At 52.1% G+C, this 16,448-nt stretch overlaps 7 protein-coding genes across 7 annotated transcripts; 2 read left to right on the plus strand and 5 right to left on the minus strand.

The window, feature by feature from the left end:
- Positions 1–790: 790 nt before the first annotated feature.
- J4E92_004847 (uncharacterized protein) lies at positions 791–1,453 on the plus strand (the record flags this gene model as incomplete). The annotated part of the gene is made up of 1 exon (XM_051496235.1): positions 791–1,453. The coding sequence occupies one exon, from the start codon at positions 791–793 to the stop codon at positions 1,451–1,453; it is 663 nt and encodes a 220-aa protein (XP_051354075.1).
- A 171-nt stretch (positions 1,454–1,624) lies between these two features.
- Positions 1,625–2,896, minus strand: J4E92_004848 (uncharacterized protein; the record flags this gene model as incomplete). Its single annotated transcript, XM_051496236.1, has 1 exon — positions 1,625–2,896. The coding sequence occupies one exon, from the start codon at positions 2,894–2,896 to the stop codon at positions 1,625–1,627; it is 1,272 nt and encodes a 423-aa protein (XP_051354076.1).
- A 699-nt stretch (positions 2,897–3,595) lies between these two features.
- On the plus strand, positions 3,596–4,336 carry J4E92_004849 (uncharacterized protein; the record flags this gene model as incomplete). Its single annotated transcript, XM_051496237.1, has 1 exon — positions 3,596–4,336. One exon carries the CDS (start codon positions 3,596–3,598, stop codon positions 4,334–4,336), a length of 741 nt encoding a protein of 246 aa, XP_051354077.1.
- A 3,565-nt stretch (positions 4,337–7,901) lies between these two features.
- On the minus strand, positions 7,902–8,626 carry J4E92_004850 (uncharacterized protein; the record flags this gene model as incomplete). The annotated part of the gene is given in 2 exon segments (XM_051496238.1): positions 7,902–8,603; positions 8,621–8,626. 2 exon segments carry the CDS (start codon positions 8,624–8,626, stop codon positions 7,902–7,904), a joined length of 708 nt encoding a protein of 235 aa, XP_051354078.1.
- A 167-nt stretch (positions 8,627–8,793) lies between these two features.
- On the minus strand, positions 8,794–9,215 carry J4E92_004851 (uncharacterized protein; the record flags this gene model as incomplete). Its single annotated transcript, XM_051496239.1, has 2 exons — positions 8,794–9,140; positions 9,212–9,215. The coding sequence occupies 2 exons, from the start codon at positions 9,213–9,215 to the stop codon at positions 8,794–8,796; spliced, it is 351 nt and encodes a 116-aa protein (XP_051354079.1).
- Positions 9,216–9,550: 335 nt separating this feature from the next.
- On the minus strand, positions 9,551–10,228 carry J4E92_004852 (uncharacterized protein; the record flags this gene model as incomplete). Its single annotated transcript, XM_051496240.1, has 2 exons — positions 9,551–10,201; positions 10,223–10,228. The coding sequence occupies 2 exons, from the start codon at positions 10,226–10,228 to the stop codon at positions 9,551–9,553; spliced, it is 657 nt and encodes a 218-aa protein (XP_051354080.1).
- A 355-nt stretch (positions 10,229–10,583) lies between these two features.
- J4E92_004853 (uncharacterized protein) lies at positions 10,584–16,219 on the minus strand (the record flags this gene model as incomplete). The annotated part of the gene is made up of 3 exons (XM_051496241.1): positions 10,584–11,605; positions 12,100–14,532; positions 16,003–16,219. The coding sequence occupies 3 exons, from the start codon at positions 16,217–16,219 to the stop codon at positions 10,584–10,586; spliced, it is 3,672 nt and encodes a 1,223-aa protein (XP_051354081.1).
- Positions 16,220–16,448: the final 229 nt, after the last annotated feature.

A 16,448-nucleotide genomic window follows, 5' to 3' on the forward strand; every position in this document is an offset into this window, starting at 1 on the left:
GAGTTGCAGAGTTTTGTTCCTGCCTTTGTCGAGACCCTGATGACCCTGACGCTTGTTTGGCTCGAAGGCAGGAGCTACCGCAACCTCGACCGTGGTTCATGCCATGCGCCTCAAGCACGACAACACAACAACACAACCTTGGAACGCTTCATCGAAGCCATGCTCGCCTATGCGCAAAGACGGTCACGCTGCACTTATCTCACCGGACACGGCTCTCTGTGGACGAGACGCAGCAGTCGCACCAGCTTTCGCCCAGGGATTGGTATCACGTGGCTCATAATTCGTCTACAACCCATCGTGAACCATAGAATGGCTACCCAACTCCAATATAACGGGTACACCCACACGACGTCTGTATGAGTCAAAGGCGAGTATAAATTCCACCATCCACGCACCTTCACAATTCAACCACACACACATACACACACACACACACACACACACACACACAAACATGAACACAACACGCCCCAACCCCCGAGGCCCCTTCCGCGAAATAGGCCGAGGATGCTGCGGCAGCATCTGGATCCGCGGAGTCGACCCCTGGGTCATCAAACGCGAACACATGCATACAAACCGCTCCGTCTTGAACGACCACAACATGCATCGACGAGTCATCGCAGCTGACACCACAAATACGCTTCCTGTGCGCATACCGCGGTCTTACGAGGTCTTAGAGGCTGATAGCTTCTGGTGGGATAACAATTTCACTTGTTTTCCTGCGGGTGAAGAGGTGAGTAGGAGCTACACGCATGAGAGGATACCTGCTGTAGGACTGCCTATTCGCGAGATGCTTATCGACAGATATTGTCGCGAGACGCTGAAGGAGGCTACGAGGACGAGCAAGAAGAATGAAGATTGCCTTATTCGAGTGTACACAGGCAAACGGAGACCAGAAGGACGCCAGCCTGGAATGTTTTTCAACCTGCGCAACTATGGTCTTTGCGTCGATCAAATGGAAGAGCTAGGTTTGGATCCGCTTGTCATTGCGAAGACACTGGCTGAGGCGCTCGCACATTGCTATTGGAAAGCTGAAGTCGATGCGAACGATGTTGAGTTTGTGCTCGCGCCAGCTACCCCCCAAGAAGAGTACAGACGAAACTCGTCAATACCTATCTTCACACTTCTAGATCAAGAGCTCGTCATTTGGATGTTGGACTACGACTGCGTACGTCATATGAGTCAAGACGCAAACGGCATCGCGCAAGCAGTTCACGCATTCTGGCGCAACGACCCGTACTTCCCTCGACCTTTTGCCTACGGCCATACACATGCTGATACCGAATTATGGCAAACGTTCAAGGCCCACTTCCTCGACTTTAGCAGGCGCATGTTGACACACAAAGAGGGAAGCGTAGATGAGGACATATTGGACCTCCCGCAGCAATGGGTGACGCAAGTAGAAGCCGAAGGAAGCAGGCGTGAAGCAAGGCAAGAAGAGCGACGTGAGTGAAGGGGAATGGGGCGAGTTGCGTGAGCAGTATTCACGGAAACAGTATCTCATGGATATTATACGAGGTATCATGCAACGCACAATAAGGGACAGGATCTATTGCGCGCTTTCATGTCATCATTCGCCATCTATAGACCATACACATCTCCTCTCAATCACAAAAACATCACCTTAAACAACAACAACATCCAACACCCCCTTCCCACCCCCCTCCCTCACCCTCCTAACCTCAACCCACCCACCCTTCTCCAATCTTACAATCTTCCCATCAACACATATCCTCCTCCACCTCCCCCCGTCCTCCTCCTTGCCCTCAAACTCAATCCTCAACCCATCAATACACGCATACCTCACATCCCCATCACCAACATGCTTACCCCCATCATACGCTTTATTCATAATACCCATGACCTCATCGCCACTCCTTGGGGTAAAATGCACAAGGTGCATGCTCCCGTCTAGCGGTTTAGTAGCAGGGGAGATGCAGAATGGTTTTTCGAGATGCGAGACCATGGTTGCGAGGATGTACATGTGTTCTTCTTCTGGTAGGGTGGTCCAACGATCTTTTTCTTGGAGGATAGAGACTTTGCCTTTGTACGGATGTGGTGGTGAGCCATCAGCGGGGTACAAAGCTTCTTTCGCAGCCATCTTGAAGCGCTCGACGCCGTGCTTACGGTACTCGGTTGTGTCACTGTCGCCGACGAGGGAGGCGTGCATGCCCCAGGATGCTACGACGGCGCCGTGGAGAATGCCGTTGCCCTGGGCGTCTTTCGGTAGTTCCTGCTCTTGTCGGCCTTCGTCGATGAGGAGGCGGGCGCCGGGGGAGAAGGTCGCTGTGAATGTGGGAAGGGGCTTTGTTTTCCATGATGTCAGGGCGGGGAGACCCCATGCGTCGTATCCTCCGGCGTTGATGGAGTGGTAGAGCGCGTTTGCTGTGCCGAGAGGCAGAATGACGACTTGTGGGGGGATGTAGATTTGTGGGTTTGGTGTCTTGGATGAGAGGCCGTTTACGAGGTCTACGATGCCGCCGTCGCCTGAGAGGAGGATGATGCGGATGGGTCTTCCTTCATTGGCGGCTGGAAACAGGACGGCGTCGGTGAGTTCCAAGATGCTGGTTGGCGATTCCGTGGTGTGCACTTTCAACTCTTCGACGCCTTTGTTTCCATATATGCTTTCGAGGATCGGGCGAACAGCGCTGGAGAAGAACTCATCTGCGAGTCCATGACCGGAGCCACTCGAGATGATAACATGGGTCTCGCGCTTTTCTGGTGGGGAGAATGGCGGCTGTTGATCGCGAGGTCTTGTTGACACATTAATCAAGAGAGGTGGCCTCGTGGGATCTTTGTGCTCTTGTAATGTAACAACAGCCTCTGACTCGCCACCGACGCTTTGAGTCGTGAACACGATCTTGCGATGCTGATCGTCCCCGCCAGATCTGTTCATGATGGCAGCCTAGTGTAAACAATGACTCGGCCGGACTTTTACTGTAGTGCGATCGCAAATGAGTAAGATGATGATCAGTTCACAGACGGCCAGAAGTCGAACCGAGCGATGAACGTCCGGTTCCTGCCACATGCAATGTCACCCACCTCATCGCGTGGAGATAGGCGTGATAGGCTGGCTGCCCAATCGCGCAATCCCACCTGCCCCATTTTTCGTTGCGGTAGGCGCTAGTCCGCGTGCGTCATGTTCAATAACGGCCTCGTCGTGAGACGAAAAGCACGCATCAATCTGAAACTTTTCAGTCGGAACAGATTTTAATAATAGGGGTTCGACACTACTTCCTGTCATTGTTAACATCGCAAGGGATTTCTCCGTCTAATTACCAGTTGTTAGATTCGGGCAGCGGCGTCAGCAAGGGTTACGTCATCACTTGGCGATACTACGCAGCCGCCTGGGCTGGAGGAACTCAGCCGCGCCTGCCAGCTACACCAACAAATTGACATTGCGGCGCAGCCAGCCGACGTCGCATTCCACGCCTGTCGGGACACCATCAGGTCCTTCACCTCCTGCCTACGGAGACACGACCGTCCGCATCAGCGACAGCAAACCCATCGGATCCGCGCAATCGCGCCCACCACACGCAAACCGCACATGCGACCCTAAGCCCTCCCCACAACAACCCACACGACCACCGCCACCATGAACGGCTGGCTCGTCTTCATCATCATCCTGCTGCTCCTGCTCTCCTTCTCCTACTTCGGCTGGTACTTCTACGCCCGATGGAACGCCTCCCGCAATGGCCTCCCTCCACCCTCCATGAACCCAATGGTAGCCTTCAGCCGCTCCTCTGACGCCGGCGCAACCTCAAACTACCCGGGTCCCGCCCCCACCGGCATCAAGGGCTGGTTCGACACCCAAGTGCGCAAGTTCAAAAACAGAAATAACCGGTACACAACGGGTAGCGGCTACGAAGACGCCGGCTACAGCGGCGGGCGCGGCGTCGGCGGGGGCCGCGGCGCGGGAAGTCGTCTTGATCCCGATGAGGCGTGGAGTTCGCGCGTGGGCGACGAGGCATACTATGAAGAGCAGGAACTTGGGCTTCATGAACCGGCGTCTACCCATGGCGGGCAGACTGCGAATCCTTATGCCAACCCCACGCCGTATAACAATGTCGAGCCAAGTCGTGGTCGCAGCCGCACACGCGATTCCTACGACGAACATCTCGATGCGCAGAGTGGGAGGAATCCGTTCGGCGACGATAATGCGGCGAGTCTGCGGGGCGTGAGTCCCAGGCCGGTGCTCGATGCGGATACGAGTTATCGGGGTGGTGCTACGGCTACCATGCCGAGCGTGAGCAAGCACAGGAAGGCGGGTAGTGTGGATAGTGTGGAGAACAGCCCGACGGAGAGTCGGAGGAGTGTGTTCAGGGAGGGGTTGTAAGGTGATGAAGAGTTTGGACGAGGATTTTCTGATACTATACCTATGTTGGGATTGGACTGGTGTTTTTTGAACTGGTGGGGTCTTACCCGACGGATTGGACCTGAATGATATTTTGTTGTATTTCCGCCATCAGCCAGCATGTTGTGATGTCGGATTGACTAACAGCACATAGGAGGCAAGCATCTTGACCAAAGATCGACAGCAAAGACTAGACCAATATTACCTCCCTACGTTATTTAACATGGGCAACTGTCCATCTCGCCCTGCAAAAAACAAGACCCCATCCAAACTCCTATCCCTTTCGCGCGAAATACGAGACAGCATATACAACGAGACTCCTCGCCACCTCACCCCCAGCCCTCCCTGAGGCCCAAGCAGCACGACCAGACTCATCCGATGGTCTTTCCTCAACATGCCGAACATACAAAGTTTCCGCCTCGCACTCTGCAAGTTCAGCGAAATAGAACATGCACGACAGAGTCATCAAGATCCCCAACGGAGGTCGAAGTACACAATTGCTGAGCCTGAGCCAGCTCCTCGATCCTTGTTTTTTCATGGAATTGTCTACGGTACCGCTGGTGGAGGAGCCACAGGTGGAGGAGCCCCTGGTGGAGGAGTCGCTGGCGGAGGAGTCGCTGGCATCGGTTGAGCACCTTCTTCACGCTCTTGCTCCAACTCCTCCAGGGCTGCATTATCGAGTGCAGCCGCGGTAGCTTCCTCTGCTCCTCTTTCCGCTATGATTGTCAGCATACGATATCGCTGGTAGAGGAATGAGATTGGTCTACATTTGCTTCTCCAAGGTAGCCTTGTCTTGAGAAAACCAAAGTACGACGATGTTGTCGAATGAGAATCATGAGTTTCGATGATTCCGTAACCATGTTTTATCAACCAAGGCTCTCCGATTATGAGATCGAAATTATTGGCGTTCGGAGCTACCAAAAAGTCTGCAGTATATGACTTCTCCTGGTTGTTCAGTACCCAGCTTAGCGAGATCTTCTTGTTGAAGGTGAACGTAGTGCCGAACACCTCCAGGGTAGCCGGAACTTCGGCCCTGGCCACGAAGGGCTCCAGTCCAGCTCTTTCGATTACGTCCTCGGAGACAAAGTCGGTATTCGATCCATTATCGAACTTACCTCTAACAGGAAACCATATCCCCATTCGGCTTCGTCCACACTCGCAGGGAATCCCAGAAGCATTCCTCTGCGACTGTGGTACCGAAGAGACGTCCTTGTCCACGATGATACTTATCGTGGCATTGAAGAGACTTGATCTCTCCGCTGGGCTACCTAAGATCGCGTCCGTGGTCATGTCGGTGCCTCTTGACGTCACCTCAATCGCGAGAGCACTGATATGTTAGCGGAATTTAGTCTCTTTCTACAGCGGTACTAACTTGGTAAAGTCTGTGACTGCGCTTTTCAGTGCCTTGAGTGTTTCTCTTAGTTTCGGTGCCTTCATGATGAGGAGAAGTTTCTTGTGACTGTCTGGTCGATGTCTTGTCTGATCCATTTGCTTTACTAATTTTGCGATCGCTTCGTGACATCGCGTAAGAGCTGGGATGACGTATGTGGGCGGATAGAGAAGCTGGTCCATGATCGTCTTCGACTGAATCAACATAACCAGAACAGCCGAAAGCTCTTCAGACATTCCCTTCGGGTAGGCGTCTTTGAGGTACGCATTGTCTGATGTGTCAGATAAGCGTTTGATAATTTTGTTCAGGTTTTCGATCAGCCCTAGGGTGCCTATCGTGACAGTTATAGAATCCATGTATATGTTCAAGCTTATGCGGGTGGACAACACTTCCAAATTTTACAAATGAAGAGGAGTTTAAAGGCTTATCAACAGCAACCTACGCTGACGCGGGGGAGATTACACGAATGTGATGCATGCCTGAAGCTGCATGCAAGGAAGCCATTGGGCACAGATTCTTGAGCTGTGTTGTCGAAACGCATGCCAAGCAAAGCGCTCAGTGGCTACAGAGTCAAAGCTGAGATTGAAACACGAAGCTGAAAATCTTGGCTGCCGCCACCACATGCAGCTCCAATGCAACACTGCCTAGGTAGAGCAAATGAGCGCGAAGCCGACCAAAGTCCGATGCTGACCATCAGTCTTAAACGCCTATATCGTTAATCATCTTCAAAAGCGGGGTTAATTCTCCTTTACAATTCCTCACAGCACAAAAGAGCATTTGCGTTAACTAAAGGCCTAGTTCTCGCCTTGTGTCTCTATGAGATTGCCTTCGTTCCTCCTTCCTGCTGACAAGTCGATCCGTCCACACAATGGCAAATCCTGCAGTTGTTGTGCCCCGCCTTAAGGGTTATCCCAAGCTAGCGATCTTGATAGGGGAGAACCCAGATGTCGCCATATTTCGGCGTTTTGGAACCATGAGCGCGCTGAATTTGATGCGTCTACAAGCTGAGCTGATCGATATTGAAGAGAAGCTGCGAGCTCAACAACTGAAAGACGATAAAGCTGGCCTACCAAATGGGGAGTATTCTACATATTTTCTGAAATTGAACCTGGAAAAAGCGACCAAGGAAGGCGAGCAGGGTCACCCAAACCAGATGGCGTTGCTGGAATTGGCACAAACAAAATTGATATTATATCGTCTGTAGCCCATCAACTTCTTGTTCTTCTCAAAACCTAATGATGTGGCATAGACGATCTACTTCTCACAACGGCAAAGATTACGCAGTTACGAAAGCCTAGCGACAGCAGAACTAGGTTTCTGCGGAGATGGCTGGGCATGGAAACAGGTGGAGCGCACTTCCAGAGAGGCAAAGAGCGTTTGCGAACATGGCACGAAGACGTCAAGCGCGACTTAGTGGTCTTGACGCGTGAGGACCTTGAAGAGGACAATCCGATATCAGCATGGTTTACACCAAAGCTTGTCAGCGCATATCACTACGTCTTCCAATCAGTACGTGTCCCAAGCCTACAGGCAGTGTTGAAACTGACAATTTGCAGCTACGTTCGCCGGTCATCACCGAAGCCGGAGACCTGTACGATTACGAGGACTCGAAAGCTGTCAAGACCGTAACGTGGTTGATCGCCCTTCTAGCAACTATCGCCGTCTCGCTGCTTCCGAGTCTCATCATGTTCTGGCTGTTTCATGTGAAGAGAACGATCACTAGGATCTGGGTCACGATAGGGTCTACCGTTTGCATCGGGGTTCTTCTTAGAATCTTCACCACCGCAACGATGAAGGAGATTTTCGGTGGCACAGCGGCGTATGTCTTCCCCCACATCTGTTGAGTGTCTTGAGCCTTACATTCGGGACAGATTTGCGGCTGTCGAGGTTGTCTTCATAGGCAGTGCCAACGGCACCTATGCTGGATCGTGATCAATGTTACTGCTCACACACGTTGGATTCGCAGTTCCAGGTTGTAGTGTAGTATGTCTCCAATCAGATCCAAGCGTAGATGGTCAAAGGGCTTTGACGACTGTTGCGCTATCTTCTAAGCCAGGCGTTGGCGTTCGATGCGAACAAGGAAATGGATTGTATTTCTGGAAACCGTTATGTGCTTGTGCATACTCTACAACGCATTCAATTCGCTCCTTGTACGACCTACGAAGACCTAGGGTGCGTCTCATCAAATGACGCATCTTCCCCCACCACTACTCGATACACCACTCGCGCATACTTGTCCGCCTGTTGCGATTTCTCGGACAGCCCCAACTGCTCAAACGCTGATCGCGCATGCAGAAAGACGTCTACTAGACGATCTTCCACGTGACCCCATCCTATGATCATCAAAGGCGAAGACTTGCGGTCAAGCCCGGTGAAAGTGAAGCCCAGAGCCTGGAGGAATTTGCCCATGGTCTCCAATGCTTTGCCGTAAATGGAGCGTTTCATGTAAATCCGTGTCAGCAGGAGGTACGGACTCCACAGCAGGAGCCTAGGCACTGCCTCCGCCGGACGGGTGTACGTCTCGTTCAGCGCCTCGGCCAAGCGTTCGATCTTGTTCGTAAACTGGATTCCTGCCGCCGGAGATTTGCAGAGTTTGACTACTTGGTTCAGCAAGTTCTGCCTCTTCGTGAGGTCCGAAGCTTTGGTGGCTTTGATATCTTCGCAGAGCGGGCAGTTGCAAATGAAGCCCCACGTCTTCAGCTCGTCGTCCATGTTCTCATCGTATTTCCCGTTCGGATAAACATACGGAAATGTGAGTTCTGTGCCCACATCCAGATCCTTGGTAGCGCGGATGATCATCATGTCTCCAATGAAGGTTCTACAGACGTTGCCAAGACAGCTGTGGTTGATGTATGAGGCCTTAATCCAGACGCCACAGTCATGGAGGTCTTCTTTGGGCGTCGTTCTCCCTGCTATTCGATCTTTGTATATGTTCAGACTCGTGAGGGGACAGGAGAAGTTGTTGAAAGCTTCGATTCGTTCGATGAGGAAGCTGGAGAAGAGTCGTATTAGTCTGCCAGGTCAATCGACTTGAGTAGTAGGGCGCTACTTACGTGTCGACTACCGGCTGTTCATCTACGCGCTGTGTGGCGACCGCTTGGTAATTTCCATGATACAGTGTAGTGAAATCCGGAGCCAGGGAGGGGTTCTTTGATAGCTTCTGCGCGATCAGTCGGATAAGGTCAGCCCTGACGCCTGTGGCGTCCAAACCCGACTCGACATTGACCAAGCGGGTGATGCTTGAGTTGCCTTTCTGTCCATCGTCAAGATGAGCGTGGCTGAAGGCCTTCTCACACAGCACCAAATCGCCGACCTTGAGGGGCTTGGTTGTGAAGAGACCGCGACCCTTGCCTTGCACTGGGCGATCCTCTACAGGCCCAATGTAGGACCCGTGATCTAGATGAGGTGGTCGAAATCTTGTTGCTTCGCTTCGGAGGTGTTTGAAGTCGAATCGTCCACTATCACACTCATCGCAACGACGCTGAGCACGAGCAAGCGCATTGACTGCGTCTTGATTGGTCGGACATAGTTCGCAGAGGTCTTTCAGCAGATCGCAGCACTCGTCGTAATGGCTGAGGTGGTACAGTGCCTGTGCTGCACGAAGCATTGCGCTCTCTGATCCTTCTTCACCGAAGCTTGGGTAACCAGTATCCCGGAGCGCGGCCTCATACTGCTTGGTACTGAGGTAAGCCAATGATCGATTCAGCTTGATCACTTTGATCTCGTCGGGAGTAGGCGATTGCAGCAAGGCGGCTGAATACCTATTCTACATGTTAGCGCACTCACTCGCTCGTTACATGCAATACTTACTTGTCGATCGCTTGCCAGTACTTTTTGCCGTTTATGAGAGCATTCCCCTCTAGTTTCAAAGTTTCTGCTGTTTTCACCTCAGCGTGTCGCGGTCGTTGGAACAGATCAGGTACTATCGTATCATTGTCTGAGAGAAACACGACATCAGAAAGGTGGTCCACTCGCAGACTGTAGTCTCCAGCTGCCGTAAACTTGAAGAACGGCTCCTTGATGAGAACAACCGAATGCTTATCGATGATATCTGTGGCTGGGCGGGTTGCTTCATCGTCCTGCTGGTACAACCGCAATGGTATGACATCCCCGTGCTCGTCTTCCGCCATAACCTCAATCGCTGCCATGCGTTTTGGAGACGTGATGGACCGCAGTACAATATAGCGACCGCTATGGTGTCGTTCAAGCCGAAGGTCTTTGATCGCGATAGGCTGCAAGTTCTTGAGAGGGACGACGGAAGGCGGATATGCCCGTGGTAAGAACGATGTGTTGATCAGAAGCCTCTCCTCGCTATCAGAACTCGCTGTTCCAAGCCCCTGCGCCGGTAGGAAGGCTGCTAGCAATGCATTCTTGTTCTTGCGGTCTCCGGGAATCTTTCTTTTCATCTGTCTAGCCTCTTGTAGCATGGCTTGATACTGTTCCATGGCTTGCTCGGGCTTCTTGAAGTCTGCGCACACATCCATTGTTCCGTAATCTCTGATGGCGAAAGATGTGAAAGTAGAGAGATGCCTTTCGTGGCTAGTCAAGGGCTTTTCACCCCAGACGGCTGATTGTCAAAAGCGCTCGCCTTGTGTGTTAAGCAATCATTTTCAGAGGGAAGCACATGTGTTTGTGCCATACCTCGTGTGCACATGAGCAAGCCAGGCTGGATGTGGCATCTGCTGGGAGTATACACCCACTATCGTTGATACACGCTTGGCCCGGTGCTTTTGACATGTTTTCCACAGAAGCACGCGATCATGCTGCCACATGCGCATATGTCGCAAAAGAACAAGCCTGTCGCGGAGGTATGTAGAGATACCGATACTACCGCGGTCCCTAGTTGTCGTCCGGCCAATTAACGAACAAGCTATCATCCAACTCTTCGAGCAGCCTTCGTCTCAGTTCTTCATCCGAGGACACAAGCTCATCATCGGGATCATCTACAGTCTCGACCGGCACTGGCTGCGGCGCTGGCTTCGGTCGCGACTTCGATATGCGAACCAAATTACCTCTCTTTCCGTACTTGAACCCCTCTGGCGGCGGTGGTGTCGCAGGTCGTGGCAGTGGCTCAGGGCTCTCTATCTCTCGTGGCGGACATGTGCGATTAATGCCATAAAACGTAAGATGTCTTCTCCATTCCTTCTTCCCGGCAATGTAAATGCCCGGTATCCTTATCTTCAAGTAGCCGTTACCTAGGAAGGATATGCCGAGCCGGACCTCTGGGTTCCCAGCACCCTCATAATTTTGGCGGATGCCTTGGAGGGGTTGTAGCTCCACAGATGCGAGTTTGGGGAGGTTGAGAGGGAAGTGCCACTCGTTCATGAGGCTGTAGAGGGAAAGCTTTGCAGTGGCTTCCATCGAAGAGAGTGCGGTGTCCCTGCCATGCTCTCCAATGATGAGTTTCCCCGTCTTCCACTGATGGAAGTTGAACCGTCCAGTGTATATCAGCGCTCGGTTGTCGACTTCGTGGAGGTCAAGATAGTTGGGAGAGTAGAGATCCCATTCACCTCGGACATCACCAACCTGCACTTCCTCTTCTCGATGGAGTCTTATCGCTAGATGTCTATGCGCTCTCTCGACGCGCTTTTCGTGCTCTTCTTCCACTTTCATGGCCGCATCATAGCCATCGCCGTCAACCTCGAAATCGGCGAGATCCGAGTCACCGGAATCTGATTCGTCAGAGTCCGGTTGGCCGGTATCAGATAGAAGAGAGGATTCAAGCGCATTCTTTATTCCTTTCCTGGCCGCGATTGGCCACTCTCTTGGAGTACCGAAGTTCGCGTTCTCCTGCGCGACTCTCTTGGCGGTGTGGGCACTGCGACTGACTGTCGCATCATCGGTAGCCTTGCGTTTGGGAGCTGGTCACGTCAATCCAGCCCGTCTCAAGGCTGCTGATGGTATACGCACCTCTCTTGGGCGGCATCACGATCTGTGAGCATCCTGACGCGTGTTGGAAGCGTGGGGTCGCGTCCAGCTGCGCGCGTGTGATCGGCGGTGATTACGTCATCTCATTTCGTCTTATCCCTTTTCGGGTGGGCAATACCAAAACGCCTCTTCTCCTGCAATCTTTACGCTCATCGCAGTACACGACATGTTCATCTAACACCAGTCACCTTTTACTTCACGTCGTTTTCACTTTCCACATGGGTCGTGACTGCGATAACGAAACGATTGCATCCGCCAACTCTACGCACTACCAAAAGACAGACGATATGTAGACAAAAAGACTCCCGTTAATGCACAAGAAACGATCGCGTGACATCCCTGTACTCCATTCCGAGATCCCGACAAATTTGTTCCTGGCTGTAGTCCGGATAATTAATCGGAATTAGCTTCTCTAAGAACTCGTTACACTCCTTGTCCCTGGCCCTCTGCTCCGATGTCAAAAGCGCCGTAGTAGAGACATGGTAGTCATACGCCCCCTTCCCAGCGACGATATCCCACTTGTTCTGCCAGTCTTCAGGGACCTCGGGCGAGTTCGGGCCACCAAAGACAGCAGCAGTAGGAAGAAACTGGCCTTCGTATGCGGGGTTGCGGGGCTGAAGGTTCACAGTACCGCGATGGGCCTCTGCGCGCAGGTAACACATGTTGCCGACGCGACTGATGATGTGATCGAGGACGTCCCATATCTCCGGCTTCTTGTTTGCCGAGGACAACATTGCAGATGCCATTGCGATATCTCGGATACATTTCAGACTGACTTTGGATCCAGGAACCGAGCTAGCTTTCAAGTCCCCAAAGTCTCGCAACCAGGCTTTGATCACATGGATCATTTTGTTGGCGATGAGATCCAGCGTCATGATGTCGAAATTGAGAAGGAACTCGTCCTCCTTCATGGCGTCCCGGTAAGTCTCAAGTGTCTGGAGAGGACTGAGTTCTTGTTTACGACGTTTGCCATGCTTCGACGTCTTCGATTCCTTATCCAGCCGATGTCGGACTACGCGCTCCAGAAGCCATATCGGCTCGTTCTTATTCTTGCCATTCTCGTCCGTCTTCAGCATCACCCGCTTTAGGCCGTCAAAAGCGGAAGCCTGTCTAACGAAAGCGGAGAAGATTTCCAGTTTGCGGCCGCCTAAACTTTTCTTCGTGTCCATCGTCTCGAACAACTCATACATTGGCCTGCCGGCGCGCTTGTGCTTGGCAAGCACACTGGGACTGAAGCCTCGCATCAAAAGTAGCCGCTTATCGCACTCTTCGTAACCGACCGGACGAGTTCCTAGGAAGAGGTGCGTCTCGGTTTGCTTGGCGATGAGATATTCCATGTCAGGCCACCGTCGCAACAGCCCGTTCTTGAGTCCGGCATTGTAGATGTGGCAGGCGAACAGGAGTTGCTCGGAATGTCTTGCAGCCTCAACACCGAACAGGTGCACACCTTCCTTATGACGCTCTAGTGTGCATCCAGCATAGGTTGGTTGGTTCTCGAGGTAGAACGGGCCATCCACCAATGTTCCTCCCCCGAGCCACGAATTGTGCATCTTGAACGTGTCGCTGACATGGTCAACCCTTTCAAGAGTCTCAAGAAGGCGATGCCATGAGTCGGCTAGTTGTGTGTACAAATATCGGCCCCATTCGCCGTCGTGATTTTCTGCAAAGTCGACGTATCGTCTCAATGCGCCACTCATTCTTGCGTTACCATCCAGGAGGTCCCTATGCGCACGAGGCACTTCCGCACCAAGCTCACGGTGCATGTCGACGAACATTTGGAGTGCGAATATGATCCAAGTGCTTGCTTTTTGCTCCTCATCAATTGTGTGAATTGCGCGAGCTAGGATATCATGGTCTCGTGTGAATGCGCCCACATCGGCTGACCTAGAGAGGCTCAAGAAGACGCTAAGGCACCTTCTCATGTGAGTCTGCTCGGTTCTGGCAGTTTTCCTGCCAGAGTGATAATCTACCATCACTTCCTTCTTGCCGTCGTGATCGAAGAGATGGTCTCGGAAATATACGTTATAAGTGTCTTTGCAGACAAAGGTTTGCGGTGACAGTTTGAAGTCATCGAGATCGTACCAGCCCATCTCGTCTTTCCGGGTTACGCCGTTGGTGCCTTGTTCTTCGAAGCTCTCAAGGAACTTGATCACTTTGTGGTGGCTTTCAAACTCTGGAAAGTCTTTGAGGAAGGCCTCGTTCACCCGTCGCAAGATGTCAACTGCGACATTGGCGGTCGTCGCTGCTGTGGTGAGCGCCAGGCTACGTTCCTTGTATCCGCGCCAGGTTTTGTGGACGAATAAACGAATTGCTGTCATATCTTTGAGGAAACAGAAAAGCGCAAAGGCCTTTTCACTCTTTCGGTTGGCGGACTCCTTGATACGGTAGCTTCGGCTCTGCGTGTCTGTCGACACCGAAGGCACGTAGCCCGATGGCTCAGCATGCTCTTGAACCAGACTGAGGTGTTCGAAGAAGTTGGATGTGCGACTATTCGTAGATGCTCCTTTCTCGCGTTGTTCCTTGGTCTTGCCTGCTGTCGGCGCTTTAAGCGTGTGGTAATAGTAATCGAGGATGTCGATGAAGAACTGATGGCCTTCATCATCAATGTCATCACCAGCTTCTCGCTCTGGCTTCGCTCGGTAGAAGCCTGCACATTCTTTACGAGCGGTGATTACACTCCACAGGATAGCTTCAACATCGGTCGGCAAAGTGATCTTAGCCTTCGCAAGGATATCGACCAAGGTCTTGAACGCGTGCAAAGGCACTTCGCTCACTCCATTCTGTCGGGCTGTAGCGCGAGCTTGTCCCTTAAGACGTCCGTTCTTGATCAATAAGTGGTCGATGGACTGGATTTTGGCGGCTGATGTAGCCAGCCAGGTAGCAACGATTTGCGTACCACTTTTGTAGCTGAGGTGGAAGGTAGTGGTTAGCTAACCTGGGTAGACGATCTAGATAGCGAATTCATACCGTTTGTAGGTATCCACCAGAAGAGATGGTAGATGATCCATGATAAGCGCCGGCGCCCAAACGTGCGTCCTTTCTCGAAATCGGAAGAGATAGTACACGCAAGTATTAGACGAAATGACAGAGTACGGAGAAAAGAGAGCTACCGACGCGGAGTCTGTGCGCGCTTAGCCTATTCGATACCCTGAAACAGATACAGTCTCAACGACTATTTCCACAAGATGTCTTCTTTTGATCCGCGGAGTCTCAGTTCGACGTGCGCAAATGGCCCATCGATAAAAGACTTGGAACGAAAGGAACTTGTACGTATTGCGATTGCGCTGGCAGTGGTAGACTTTCGCTGTAGCTTCCCATTCAAAAGAAGTGACAAAGACGTATTCGCTTAGCCTGTGAGACAACGTGAATACAATACTGAAGCATCTACTTCAAGGTCTTGCACGAGACAAACAGCATGGGGCACGCTCCGGTAGTTCTCTCTGCAAGCTCGACAGATCGTCGTTGCCTTCGAGGTCTGCTCGGTCCACCGGAACCAGGAAACGAATGTCGCGCGTCAAGATGGAGCCTGCGATTCTGCCACTAATCATCGAAGCAATGAGAGGAAGCCAGCCACTCAGTCCAAGAAGGGGACGATACAATGTACCCCAGCAAACGATTTGGCAAGGAATGATGGACACATCGAGCTCGACTCGGCCGATAAGTGATGATAATGACAGACGCTGCAGCGTAAGGGCACACGGGAGGCGGCAATGGTTCAATGATCGTTCCGTGATGAGGAGAAGGGGTGAAGGGATTGCCTTAGATGAAGTTTGAGGCTCGTGCGCTAATCCGATTAGCGCATTACCCCGCCACAACGTTCTGCCCCAGCATTTATCGCACAGCCGAGCATACCTAGGTACGTGAATTCCAGTCACACTCAAAGTCACATTATCTAATATGATAAAGAGTTTTGAGTCATACATTCCATTCAGATATCCAGTATAATCATTCCAAATGTATATCCAGTCCTTATCCCTCTAAAGTCCCGGTTTCTCAGAGAGATTCTTCCGTATATCCCATGCAGAGCCATGCCCAGGTCATCAGATCCTTAGCCAAGGAGACCCGGTAATCCCCTCTCGAGTCAAGAAGTAGAGAGGTAGTGCAAGCAGCCGCTTAACACTGAAGATTGCAAGCCTTGCACCTGCCATCATACGCATTGCAGACATCGTTGTGGCACTTGGCGTAGCAGTTCTTGTCGCAGTTGCCCTATGAAAGCACGATTATCAGTCAAGTCCTTCTTCCAAAGAGCTCGAAATCTGGATCAGACTCACCGCACGGCAGTTATTATACTGATCATGACACATCTTACACACATCCCCGCTAGCCATACAAGTAGGACCGGGCTTCATGACACACTGCTGGCCCTTGGGGCACGACCACTTCTTCTGCCAGCAGTGGTCCTTGCATTCGAGGAGGTCGCCGTTGCCGCGGTTGCAGTACTCGGCGCCGTTGTTGGAGCACTTGTCGCATTTGTCGACGGCGAGGGTGGGGAGGACGAGGAGCAGGATGCTGAGGAGGAGGAAGATGAGGTGGAGGGGTGACTTCATTTTGGTGTTGAGGGTGGGTAGTGGTTGGTTGGTATGTGAGTTGATGTTTTGAGGGGTTGGGTTTGGAGATGGGTGTTTGAGTGGTGGAGAAGAAGGAAGGAGATGAGGAGAGCTGCAGGGAGGGGACTATATATGCTAGGTACCGGAGGCTTGAAAAGGTAAGAGACGCAGTTTACATGTCGGTGTGGCTACGGAGACGTCAGGAGACGGGGAGAAGCGGTGGATGACC

The sequence above is a fragment of the Alternaria infectoria genome, assembly GCF_024043175.1.
Source record: "Alternaria infectoria strain BMP 0036 chromosome Unknown scaffold_6, whole genome shotgun sequence".
Lineage (NCBI taxonomy): Eukaryota > Fungi > Ascomycota > Dothideomycetes > Pleosporales > Pleosporaceae > Alternaria > Alternaria infectoria.